Raw genomic sequence first — 13746 nt, 5'->3', positions numbered from 1 at the left:
TTAATTAAAAGTGAAATGTGGCTAAAATTTTTTCATTGAAAAAAAAGAAGGAAAGAAGAAAAAAAAATATAGATAGGAAAAATGTTCATGTTGGAAATGAAACAGAAAATTATAAAGAAAAGATAATTTAAAATAAAATATATATTAATAACTGAATATATGTGTGTGTGTGTGTTTTTTAGCAGCAGCATAGTTTAATTATTAAATTAAACGGGGTATTTTAATTTTTAACAAAATTTTATGAAAAAAAAAAACAAGAAATTTGTGAAAATATTATTAAATTTTGCTAAAGAAATATTCGTTCTTATATTTTTTTCGGTGTGTAATTATGTGTGTCGGGTCTGATGTCGCTGCCGAGGCATACTTGCTTGTCGTGGCAGAGCAGTTATTATTTTTTTTTATTTCTTGTTAGTTCAGTTTCTTCATGTGTGTTTTTGTTGTTCCCTTTTGTTTGATTTTTCACATTTTATGTTTTTTCTTTTCATCATTTATAAAAGCGGTATTGTCGGCAATGTTTTGCGACTATTATTCCTCGCTCCCCCTTTTTGTGTTTTTTTTTTATTTTAATATGTTTTTGAGCTGTCTGTGTTAATACCTTACTTTTTTTTTGTTTAAATAATTATATGTGTTTGAGAACAATTTTTTGGTATAAAAAAACGATTATTTTATTGTACATTTTTGTGAGTTTTTCTTTGTTAAAAATTACCCCAAAATAATTATCTATGTAAAGACATTTTTATAAGAAATAAAATGTGGAAATATAATTTGTTTAATCAATTTTAGAAAGTTAAATGTGTGACAAGTTTTTTCTTAAATTTTGTTAATTTTTATAAAACATTTGCTCGACTTATTTTCAAATGTGTTGTAGAATGAAAATGAAACAAATGGAATTAAACTAAAAAAGTTATCGTTTCTTATGGGGTGTCATTTAAGGGAGTATTTTTTTCCTTTTAAAAAGAGCCAAGAAAACTAATTTCTAAAATGAATTTTAAAATCTTTTTTCTAAATTTATGTTATTAATTTTACTTTACTATAACAAATTTTAAATGATAAAACCATTGACCTACTTTTTATAACCTTGAACTTGAAATATTTGTTACTTTTTAATTTCCTGTAAATTTATTTAATTTTATTTAATGATAATTATTTTGATACTACTAAATTAATTTAATTTAAATCTTAAGTAATTCCTGCTTAAATAACAAATACAACCATGTGTGTGTGTTAAAGAAAAGTATTAAAACAAAATTTTAAATATAAACCGTTTAACTAATTTCTGTTTTATACATTTTCTTTTCATGTATTTTCATTTATTTTACACTTTTTAACCTTAAACAACAACTAAACATGGGATAATGAAAAAACAACAACAAAAAATACCCTCAACAGTCAATTTTTACAAAAACATATAAAACCCCAACAACAACTTCAATAACTATAAACAAAAAAACAACGTTATGTATATTTTGAATGCAAGCAGCCAAAACAAACCTTAAAAAAACTAACAACAAGCCAGAGAAACTCTGAGGAAACAAATACCCAGATAAAAATAAAAAAACAACTACAACATACCTACATAAGTACTGAAAACAAAAAAAAAAAAACAAAACAAATCAGAAAATACTACTAAAAAGGCAACTTTGTACGCAAGAGTTTGACAACAGGAGAAGGGAGGCAAAACAGAACAAATAAAAAAAATTAATAAAAATGAAAAAAATTACAGTCATTTATTATTAATTGTTAAAAAAAATAAACAATAACTACGTTCCTGTTTTTTATAAACAAAAATTAAAAAAAAACATAATTTTAAAGAGACTGATTGCTTGGAAAACATTAAACACAACAAAAGAAATAAAATATTTTAATAATCTGATGAAATTACTCAGTGCAGCAGCCACAAAATAATAAACAAGATATTCTAATGTTTTAACTTAAACCAATCACCACCATACAACACTTATCGGCCCATAACATTGGCAGCCAATTAAGAAATAAGTGAAAATTTGCCATAACCCCCAAAAAATAAAAAACCCTAACGCACCGGCGGCAAAATGGGTAAGCGGGTTATTGAAAGTCATGATAACAACAATCATCATCATCACCATCAACAACATGTTACACCGGTCACAACTGGTCAACGTAATATACGAAAACGTAAATGTAATTCCAATCTAACAAATAGTAAAAATTTACGCATGAATACTGCTGCTTCCCACACTAATAATAGTTATTGGCATGAAAATGATGACGAAGATTCCTCATCGAATGATGGTCCACCAGTGGGTTTGGCAACAACACCACGTAATACATCTAGTAAACAAGCAAATAATTCCTCCATACTCTTAAATAACTCCTTAAATGTAAGCCTTATGCAAAATGATAATAATTCAACAGTAACTGAATCACCCAAACCTGTCTATACGCTGAGACCATCGGTGGTGAATGGTACGGTTTTGTATGATTTGGCACAGAAACCATGGCGTTTAGGACGGCCAATTGGTAAGTTTATTGTGGATGATTGAGATGTTTTTATAGATAGCTAGATAGATAGATAGATAGATAGATAGATAGATAGATAGATAGAAAGATAGATAGATAGATAGATAGATAGATAGATAGATAGATAGATAGATAGATAGATAGATAGATAGATAGATAGATAGATAGATAGATAGATAGATAGATAGATAGATAGATAAATAGATAGATAGATAGATAGATAGATAGATAGATAGATAGATAGATAGATGAACTACGTAAACTAATAAATCTTGCTGATCGAGATATAATGTCAAAAATTGTAGGGTATCTTATAGTCTGGACTAACTAAACTTTCTTAATTGTTATTTCTTATTTCGCGTGTGTATTATTATTTTGTATTTTTATGCAATTAATCAATATTTAAATTTATTGTTGTATACATTTCATTAATTTATTCTTTGAATTGTTCCAGGCAAAGGTAATTTTGGTGAAATATTTTTAGCATCTGATAACATCAGCATTCCGGTTACAAACGAAAATGCCAAGTTCGTTGTTAAAATTGAGCCACATTCGAATGGGCCTCTGTTTGTCGAAATACATTGTCTTATGAACACTGCCAAAAAGAATTGTAAGTTAAAAACAAAAAAACAACAAACATGTTATAAATAATATATGTTGAATATTATCTTTAATTAAAAACCATTTGATTCATAGGCACTATTAAAAATGAAGAAAATACTACAAGTGAAAAGCATGAAGAAACTGCAGCTGCTTGTAATAATTTACCTAAGGGAGAACCTTCGGGTATACCAGATTATATAGCTTCCGGTTCGCATTATTTTGGCAATGCACGATATCGCTTTTTGGTTTTACCACGATTTGATCGTGATCTGCATTCGCTAATAAAGAAATGTCGTGTTCACCAGAAATCCGTATTAACCCTGGCCATACACATCATAAATGTTTTAGAGAACTTACACGATAAAGGCTATTGTCACAATGATGTTAAGGCCCAAAATCTTATGATATCAAAGTGTAAATATTTGCAACAAAAACAGAAAACAACAACAACAACAACGTCTTTAAGCAACTATTCCAATGAGGGTAGTGAAGTTAATGCCGCTAGCGGCAAACAGCAGCAGCAACAACGCTTAAAGTCTTCAAAATACGATGATCATTATGAGGAGAAACAACAGACCACAGATAGTGGCAATAGCTCGGAACAGGAAGCCAATGATGATGATGAAGATTTTGTGGTCAAGCGTAAAGTTTACAATAGCAAGGATATTGATCGTGATTACGAAGAAGATGATGATGATGACGAGGAAGAGGATGAATCTTCAGCAGAAGATAATGATGATGAGGATGAAGATTTCGATGATGGCGCTACCACAAACAGCATGAACAGCAACAGTAGGGATACTTATGAGACACCCGTCAACAAAAATAAGCGAGTAAATACAAAAAAGACATCTTCCCGCAATATTGTACAATACAGTGGCTCAAATCCGGTGAGATCGTGTCGTCGTGAAAAACCCAATTCCATATACGATGAAATGGTTAAATCTCATTATTTGCGTCCTACCAAACGTATCAGTTACTCGGAATTCTTTAACGAAGACGGTGTCTCAGTGAAAAGCCATGGACATGGTGGTAATAGTAATTCATCTAGTGATATGCATTCCAACTCCTCGGACGATGAGTCCGAAGAATTTGTGCCTCTACCCATACGACGCAGCATTAAGTCAACGGCCAAGAAAACATATACCACAAATTTGGCTTCAAGACGTTTGACCAGGCGCCAGGAAAAGCTTTTAGGACTCAATAATAAACGTGTGGCCGAAATGCATTGCAGCGCTGCGACCGATGCTGCTAATGATGATGACAGCAATAAACATAAAGTCAAAACAGAAAAGCATCAGGCCACGTCCCAGCAAGAACCAGAATGGATTGAAATTGACGAAGAACGCATTTTCCTCATTGATTACGGCTTAGCCTCAAAGTTCATTGACAATGGTGTTCATCGTCCATTCGTTATGGATCAACGTAGAGCCCACGATGGTACTCTTGAATTTACTTCCCGCGATGCTCACATGGGCGCCCACTCAAGGCGCAGTGATATGGAATGTTTAGGCTATAACCTGCTCTTTTGGTCTCAGGGCTATTTGCCCTGGAAGGAGGCGGCCACTAACCAGCAACAGGAAAAGGTACATCGTGCCAAAGAGTTTCTCATGACCGATGTACGAGAATTGCTGAGACAAATCTATGGTAAACAAGTGCCCAACTATTTGGGCGAATACCTACACTTGGTGGGTCAACTGGCCTACCACGAACGTCCCGACTATGAACGTTACCGTCGTCTATTCGAAAGGGAGTATCAACAGTTGGGCTATTCGCTTAGCGAAATGCACCTGCAAATGCATGAAATACAACGCACTTGTGTGCGCGTTAAAGAGGAAATTGAAAATAAAAATGATTTCTTTGAGACGAACAAAAACAATGGCGCCTGCAACATGGTATTGAATATAATGCAAAATCTCTCCGTTGGCGGTACACCATTCCACGAGCGCACACTCTCGAATCGTGTATCACCTAAGAATCTACGTTCGAAATCCGATAAAAAGGACACAAAAAAGAAAAAATTCTCTTGGGCTGAAATACTCTCACAAGATCCCGATCAAATAGCAAGAGAACGAGCCGAAAAAGAGTTCGATCGTGAAGAGGAATTGAGTGAAGTACAACAGCCATTGGTAAGACGTTATCAAGGCAAACCTACGGCTCATATTATAGCTGTACTAGCTATCTTGGGACGTTCGGTAAAAGAATATGAGGAAGAGACCAATAAATTGGAAAAGGAATATAAAGAAAAACAACATAAACAAGAGGTAATTGATTTAGATTTATAGAAGATAAAAGTAATTTTATAATAAAAATTTATATTTTTTTTTATTAAATTAGAACAAAATGGAAGTGGATGAATGTGATAATGTTAAAGCTTTTAAGGAAGCTGAAGAAGAAATGGAAGAAGATAACCACAATGATGATGACGATCAACGAGACGAAGAAGATTGTCAAGAGCAGCAGGCTGTTGAGGAAGATGATGCCGAAACAGATGCTACCGAAACATCTGAACATTTTACACGCCGTAAAACGACAGCTTCTTCTACCACACAAAAACAGCGAACAATTACAAAGCGTAATACAAAAACTAGCTCTAGTAAAACAACAGCTTCCAGAAGGCTGATATTGAAAACACCGCAAGTAACAACTACACCCTCTAACACAGATACGAACGGCAATACTTTATCAGCTACACCCGTTTGTGCTAGAACAAGAGGTAAGAGGGCAGCTACCACAGTGAAAAAATATAAATCACCTTCATTAACTGCAAACAAAACAAAAGCAAAAACAACTAAAAAACGTGGCAGTGCCATTAAAAGCATGGGACGTAAGACGTCATCATCGACAACATCAGGAACATCGGCAGCCTCGGCTGCGGGTGAAATTGATCAACATCAACAAGATATGTCCAATACCACTAACAACAACAATAATAATAACAAACGGGAACGTCGTACACGACGTTGTCTAATGAAGACTGATCTAGCAACATCAGAAAGTCTACAGGAAGATGATTCAAATTCAAATTTTAGTCCTGATGTTTGGAAAATCAACACTGAGGCAATGTATACACGCAACTGTAGGAAATAACCTATACTAATACACAACTAAATACACATACATAAATACAACTTTTATATTATTATACATATTGTACTACAATATAAATAATTATAATAGTTTTCCCTTTAAATGCATTATTTTTAAAGCCTTTAAAACTTTTTTTGATTTGTAAAATTAATCTCTGTAATATGAACAACAAGAAACTATAACATTTCGTTATGAATTTTTTTTTTTTTTTTATTTTTTGAAAGAGAAAGTGAAATGGAATTTAAAAATCTATATGAAAAAGTATTAAACATAATAATAAAATAATAGTTAATTAGAACTAAATGCTATAAAATGCTATCATTATTATTATTATTATTTAATTTTATAATATAAAAACAAGAACTAATAATTATGTCTACATTACAAAATGCCTACAAAAGTTATATACTTCTACTCCATTTAAACAATAAAAAATAAATCATTTTCAAGCCCCCGGCTTTTTAAATAAATTAAAACATTTGTTTTTTATAAAATAGTTAAAAACAAACAAACAAAAACATAACAACAACAAATTAGTAAATAAAACGATTAACAAAAGAATTCTTAAATAAAATAAACTTAATTAAAAGTGTAAATTGGATTTAAAAAAGAAAAAAAAACACAAATTTCATTATTTTAAGGTATTTTTAATTTTAAGTTTCGCTGCTGATTGAATTTCTATTTGATTTACATTTTATATTAAAAATAAACAATATTGAATTCAATTCAATCTACTTTTTATTATAAGTTTAAATCAAAAGTAATTTGTTGAAAAAAAATTTACATCTCCTATAAAACCTTTTCATTAAATACATATGCGCTCACGTTTCATTGTTTTTTTCTTTAACATTTTTTTTATCTTATTATTAATTATAAATTGTTAGTTATGTTATTAGTTTTATCATTGAAATCATTTTATATTTTCATTTTTTGTTTTTAATTTTTGTGTCAGTGTTTTATTTGTACTTTCATTTATTTTAATTTTTATTATTATTATTATTTTAACTATAAAACCCTTTATATAATTTAAGTAGAATTAATTGTCTTTTTAAATTAATAAAAAACAAAAATACCAGAAAAATCATTATAAAATAAAGAAAAATATCCTTTAAAATTAATTTAGGCTATAAACATATAAAATACATAAGAAATTATCTTAATATATAAAATAATTAAAATCAACAAACACAATAAAATAAAGAAAAAAAATTATAAATTAATGTTAGTGAATTTATTTTATTTGATGTTAAGGGAAACGTACAGATTTGTTATCCTTTTTGAGAATAAATATCAGTTAGGCTTAAAAGGTACATACATATGTGCATAGATAGATAGATAAATAGATAGATAGATAAATAGATAGATAGATAAATAGATAGATAGATAAATAGATAGAAAGATGGATTGGTAGATAGATAGATAAATAGATAGAAAGATGGATTGGTAGATAGATAGATAAATAGATATATGGATAGATCGATAGATAGATGATTACAAAGGTAGATAGATAGATAGATAGATAGATAGATAGATAGATAGATAGATAGATAGATAGATAGATAGATAGATAGATAGATAGATAAATAGATAGATAGATAGATAGATAGATAGATAGATAGATAGATAGATAGATAGATAGATAGATAGATAGATAGATAGATAGATAGATAGTTAGATAGATAGATAGATAGATAGATAGATAGATAGATAGATAGATAGATAGATAGATAGATAGATAGATAAATAAATAAATAAATAAATAGATAGATAGATAAATAGATAAATAAATAGATAGATATAGATAGATAGATAGATCGATAGATCGATAGATAGATAGATAGATAGATAGATAGATAGATAGATAGATAGATAGATAGATAGATAGATATAGATAGATAGATAGATAGATAGATAGATAGATAGATAGATAGATAGATAGATAGATAGATATGGATAGATAGATCGATAGATCGATAGATAGATAGATAGATAGATAGGTAGATAGATAGATAGATAGATAGATAGATAGATAGATAGATAGATAGATAGATAGACAGATAGATAGATAGATAGATAGATAGATAGATAGATAGATAGATAGATAGATAGATAGATAGATAGATAGATAGATAGATAAATAAATACATAGATAGATAGATAGATAGATAGATAGATAGATAGATAGATAGATAGATAGATAGATAGATAGATAGATAGATAGATAGATATATAGATAGATCGATTGATAGATAGATAGATATATAGATAGATAGATAGATAGATAGATAGATAGATAGATAGATAGATAGATAGATAGATAGATGGATATAGGTAGATATATAGATAGATAGATAGATAGATAGATAGATAGATAGATAGATAGATAGATAGATAGATAGATAGATAGATATTGATAGAGAGAGAAAAAAGTGCTTAACTATAACAAGAATTTATGTTTGTGGTTAATGTTAAATCGTTTTTACGATTAGTGGAATATCCTTGAAAAGACATTTCAGTGTTCAGTAGTCATTTATGTTCATAAAACTGAGGTTTTTGGTCCAAAAGTTTTGAAAGTTTTTTTTATTTTTTTCAAAATTACAAATAATGTATTAAATTTCGATTCAAAATTCAAAGGCATACCAAAATTTCCAGTATATCTAAATAATTATGATCATGACTGTATGTAGATTTGGAAAATGGGTTAGGCTCTATACCTATTTCATAGTAATTGAAAACTAATGTTTTTGAATTCTTGTGGTCTAACAGTTTTGAAAGGCTTTTTTATTTTTGTTTCAAAATTACAAATAAAGTATTAAAATTCAATTTTAATTCAAAGGCATAGCAAAATTTTCAGTTTATCTAAATAATTATGACCATGACTGTATGTGGATTTGGAACATATTATGTATACCTATAGAATTTGTCATTTTTAATAACAAAATGATAAACAAATAGAAATATCGTCTTTTTTTCTTCTAACCTACTTCATACTTTCATCAGACAGACAGTCTGAAAATTTAAGACCAATAATTCTTTAATTCTTTATATAACAAATGAAATGGCAACACATTATTTACGTAGGTGAGTGTAATAAATTTAGGGAAATCACACTTTTTTTACTAAAATTTACTCAAACAAAAGTAAACAGACTAGTGTAAGTAAATAAATTACATTGAAATTGAATTGTTTTTATCATGCCCGCTTAGTTTGAATAATTTAAATTAAACTGGTACATTTTTTAAGTAATCTTACCTCTAAAATATGCTCCACATGGGGTATACGACGTAGCAACGTTAGAAGTCGCAGTTCAGCACAACCAAAATCTACAATCTATATATGAAAACACATGGATATTGTCTGCACAAACAACTACATCTACATATTTAAATTTTAATACCTTTTTCAATGGCTGCTTCCAGCGGGGATCCTCAATAATACGTACGGCCGTTGTATAGCGTTGTTCATAGACGGGAGGATCAAATTTTATTTGACCATCGGGTGTTTTATAGGTTTTTGTTTTTAAGCCACCATTAGGTAAATTATAGGAAAACATGTTTCTTTTTCTTTTATTTTTTAATAAAATTTCACCACTTTTCACAAGTTCTAATAGAATTTCCTTAAATTAAAGCTGAGAAAGCAATAATTGTAAACAAATTGTTGTTGCAAAACAGTTATTGATATCATTCACAATAGTGCCGGCAAGAATAGATTACATTTAAATTGCAAAAGAATCACACTGGAATGAACCAAACATAATGTTTGGAGCTGTAATAGTGTGGGATTACAATTACGACTGCAGCCGGCAAGCGTTTATGAAAAGTTTTGACTTTTGTTTAAAAAATTATCATAACTTTTTACTTTTTTTATTTTAATGAAGAAAATTTAAGTCAAACAATGAAATCGCCAGAAAAATAGTAAATAAAGAAACAATAAGTGATAACCACTTTTAAAACAGTGCATAAAAAATGGCGCCAAATAAATGGCAAACTTTTTTAAAAATTACAAAAGGTAGGTAGGTTTAGTAGGGAGGGTATATTAGGTTTGTGCTGATGTTTGTAAGATACAAAAATATTCGTCCTATACCCACCTTAAAGAATACCAATCGGCTTAGAATCGTTTTGTGTGTCGATTAAGCTATGTCCGTTCGTCCTCCTGACTGTACATGTAAACCTTGTGCGCAAGGTACAGGTCGCATTTTTCGAGATAATTTAATGAAATTTCGCCCAAGGACGAAGCCTATTAAAAATGGATAAAATCGGTTCATTCCTTTTTACAAATGCAGTATATAGGCCTGTCACAGGATTTCATTCCGATCGAAAGTGGAATAAACTTTAAAGTTATTATTTTTTTTTAAACATTGACAAGTTATCATTCCACTTTCGGTCGAAATGGAATTCTGTGACAGTCCTAACTGGACAGGACCTAAGTATATATAAATTTACTTTGGCAAGACCTTTTAGGAAATGAATCACATCACAAATATATAGATAGATATTTATGATGTGCATTAGCATCCAAAAATAACAATGAACTACAGTACTGCGATAAATTTTGGAAAGGTCCATCATAATGGCATATATTTCATCACTATCAATGTACTTTTGACTATTTTAATGAACAATTTTTATAAAACATGTTGATATTTTATAAGTCAGACTGCGCCTAATGGCATTTTGACCCCCAAGTAGACGAAATTTCAGACTACACTAAGAAAATATATAAAATAATATACACAAGGTTTTCTAATTAAAGGGGTTTTTTTTATTAAATCTTTTTTTGAGTTCACAAAGTATTAGATATACGTAAACTGGCACTTAAGTAAACGATTTTACTATAATAGCATTCATTAACACCAACGGATAAACTGCAATTAAAAGAAATTACAATCAAATTAATAATATGTTTAAATCACAATAATTTAAAAACATAAATTGTTTATTAAGTTTGTTTTCAGTCAACCAGTATCATCATGATTTTTTGCTTTATGACAGGGATAACTAATATCATCATTGCCAAACTTAATAAATTATTTATAATTTCAATTTTAATCAAAAGTTAAAATTTTGAAAACAAATTCAAATCTTATAAAAAATGAATACACACCTAATACAATTCACACATGATCTGGCATCTTTGCAACATTGTGTTAATAAAACAGCGTGTTCAGCAACCATTTTGATTTCATTTTGGAATTGAAACAGATGTCAAGAAGTTCCTAAAAGATAAAAAACACGTGTTAAACTAAATTTTATTACTTTTTTTAAATAAAAACTAAGTTTTTGACGTTTTTTTTTCAGACGTAAGTAATCAACATAAAAAGTTCAGTTATATGCTTGTCTACTAAAAATATCATCATAATAATAAAACTTTTCAATAGTTTTATTGAAAAAGAATAACTTACCTCATAGTTAGAGGGATTTTGAGAGAAATCACTTTCAAGAGGATTTAATTTCTTGTACATCCTGTACAGATAGTTTTCCAAATTCTTCACCACCTCTAAGAGTTTACATTCTAAAATTATAAAAAAAATATATAAAAATTAGTAAATTCACTTCCAAAATCTCTAAATTTTATTAATTTGCATAAAATTTCAGTTAAAAAAACCAATCAACATTTAATGTTCAGACTGGGGCGGTACGCAAAATCATCATTTAAACAAATATTGTAAAAAGTTGAAAAAACAATGCTTACCTCATGGTTACACCATCCTAGGATCCATTTCCGTTTACATTGTAAACAATTTTACAGGAATTTCCCCAGTTTGGTTATCTCTTCAGAGTTTACATACTAAAATTATAAAAAAAATATAAAAATTAGTTAATTTATTTCCAAAAAAATCTAAATTCCTTAGATTTTTATTAAATTTCAGTTAAAAAAACCAATCAACATTTAATGTTCAGACTGGGGCGGTACGTAAAATCATCATTAAAAAAAAAAAAAAATCCATTTATCACAAATACTAACCTCAAAGTTAAAATTTTCCACATGGTTTTCTCAATTTCTAAGAAATTTTCCAACACATTTTCAAATTTCACGGCAGCTATCTTCACACTTTTGGACTTTTAAATAAAATATCCATTCTATCGTTTTAATTTTATTATTTGCCTTAGTATTTGACAAAAACTATCTTCAATGTTGTCGCGTTTCTTGTTGATTTATAAATGAAAGATTTGTTCCCAGAATTTTTGTTAAGTACTCATTTTGAGAAACATAAAATTGTTCAAATGGTTATCGATTACTTGAAAACTATGCCAACATACTGAGTGAAGTTGGCTGCAGTTTTTTTTGAATAAATAGTATTGCCATACTAAACAAAAATCAGAGTTGATTTTAAAAATGTCTTTGAAATTGTTTACACGTGAAAGAAATTGTGTGATAATTAAAGAAGGGCATTTTTTGTTTAATATTTACCCATTTTCTTTGTAATATATTTTAATTGGAATAATAAGGCTTCTATACTACTGTAATGAATAAATAAATTTGTAATAGTTTAGTTTACAGTCTAGTATTTTTAAAAATTATTAACAATAATAAGTAGTCTAAAGTATAGTCCAGTAAATACTCTATTCTCTACTATAGTCTATAATCTAGTCTGCGGTCTAGTTTATAGTCAAGTCAACAGCCTAGTCTGTAGTCTTGTCTAGTCTATAATCTAATGTGCAGTCTAGTATATAGACTAATCTCTAGTTAAGCCTCTATTCTATGGTGTAGTGTATAATATACTCTATTCTATATAGTCTAGCCTGTAGTCTATTTAATAGCGTAGTCTAGTCTATAGTCTAATTTATAAACTAGCTTATAATCTATTCTATAGCGTAATCCAAAACTAGTATTCAGTTTAGTTTATAGTCAAGTCTACAGTCTAGTCTGTAGTCCAAACCTATAGCCTATAGTGTAATCTATAGACTACTCTATAGTCTAGGCTCCAGTCGAGTCTATGGTGTGTAACCTAGTCTATTCTATAATTTCGTCTATAGTCCAGTCTAGTTCATAGTCTAGTTTGTTGTCTTGTCTTTAGTCTACATTGTAGTCTAGTCTATAGCCTACTTCGTTATCTAGTTTATGGTCTAACCTACAGTCTAGTTTACAGTATAATCCATAGTTAAACCTATAGAGTAGTATATAGTCTAGCCCATAATTCGTCAACAGTCTAGCGGATAATTAGTTAAGTACTTTAAGGGCGGGATTCTTACTGCTCAGTTAAACTAGGTTTAACTTGCTGTTAGATTAAACTTGGAACAATTTTAGACGGACTTTAATCGATGATTGTGTTTTTCAGTTTTGGATTTAAGTTTAGTTAATTTTGTTAGTATTGCCAACTTTTCATAAATAATGAACAGCTGGTTTTTGCAAAGAATAATTTTGTAAAATGAAAAATGTTGAAAAAATGTTAAATGAGTATTTAAAACAATAATAAATAGAAGAAAGCAAATCAGAAAATTGCAATTTACTTAAAATATGAAGTTTTTGTTCTTCCCAAATCATTGTTTTATTGTTTTTGTTAATTGTGTTTTCTAACTTATAACTTAAGTTTAATTGGCGAATAACACTCAG

General features: G+C 29.1%; 2 protein-coding genes and 1 long non-coding RNA gene across 3 annotated transcripts in view; 1 reads left to right on the top strand and 2 right to left on the bottom strand.

Moving 5' to 3' along the window:
* LOC111684917 (glutamic acid-rich protein) overlaps positions 1-6740 on the top strand; it is a 6922-nt gene extending 182 nt beyond the window's left edge. Inside the window, exons 2-5 of the mRNA XM_046953862.1 lie at positions 1390-2499; positions 2954-3109; positions 3196-5366; positions 5440-6740. Of these exons, the coding sequence (XP_046809818.1) occupies positions 2052-2499; positions 2954-3109; positions 3196-5366; positions 5440-6192 (3528 nt within the window). The 5' untranslated portion in view covers positions 1390-2051 and the 3' untranslated portion in view covers positions 6193-6740. The remainder of the gene's footprint in view (positions 1-1389; positions 2500-2953; positions 3110-3195; positions 5367-5439) is intronic.
* Positions 1-9916, bottom strand: part of LOC111685052 (small RNA 2'-O-methyltransferase) — a 12230-nt gene extending 2314 nt beyond the window's left edge. Inside the window, exons 1-2 of the mRNA XM_046953863.1 lie at positions 9590-9916; positions 9445-9522 (exon numbers count right to left, since the gene is read on the bottom strand). Coding sequence (XP_046809819.1) covers positions 9445-9522; positions 9590-9745 — 234 coding nt within the window. The 5' untranslated portion in view covers positions 9746-9916. The remainder of the gene's footprint in view (positions 1-9444; positions 9523-9589) is intronic.
* Positions 9917-11006: 1090 nt separating this feature from the next.
* Positions 11007-12394, bottom strand: LOC111684922. The gene is made up of 5 exons (XR_002762742.2): positions 12157-12394; positions 11884-11979; positions 11594-11703; positions 11296-11407; positions 11007-11056 (listed from the first exon to the last, which is right to left on the bottom strand). It is a non-coding gene; the product is annotated as an uncharacterized LOC111684922 (long non-coding RNA).
* Positions 12395-13746: the final 1352 nt, after the last annotated feature.

Source organism: Lucilia cuprina, chromosome 6 (assembly GCF_022045245.1).
Source record: "Lucilia cuprina isolate Lc7/37 chromosome 6, ASM2204524v1, whole genome shotgun sequence".
In the NCBI taxonomy this organism is placed as follows: Eukaryota; Metazoa; Arthropoda; class Insecta; order Diptera; family Calliphoridae; genus Lucilia; species Lucilia cuprina.
This window is presented reverse-complemented; position numbering and strand designations above follow the sequence as displayed.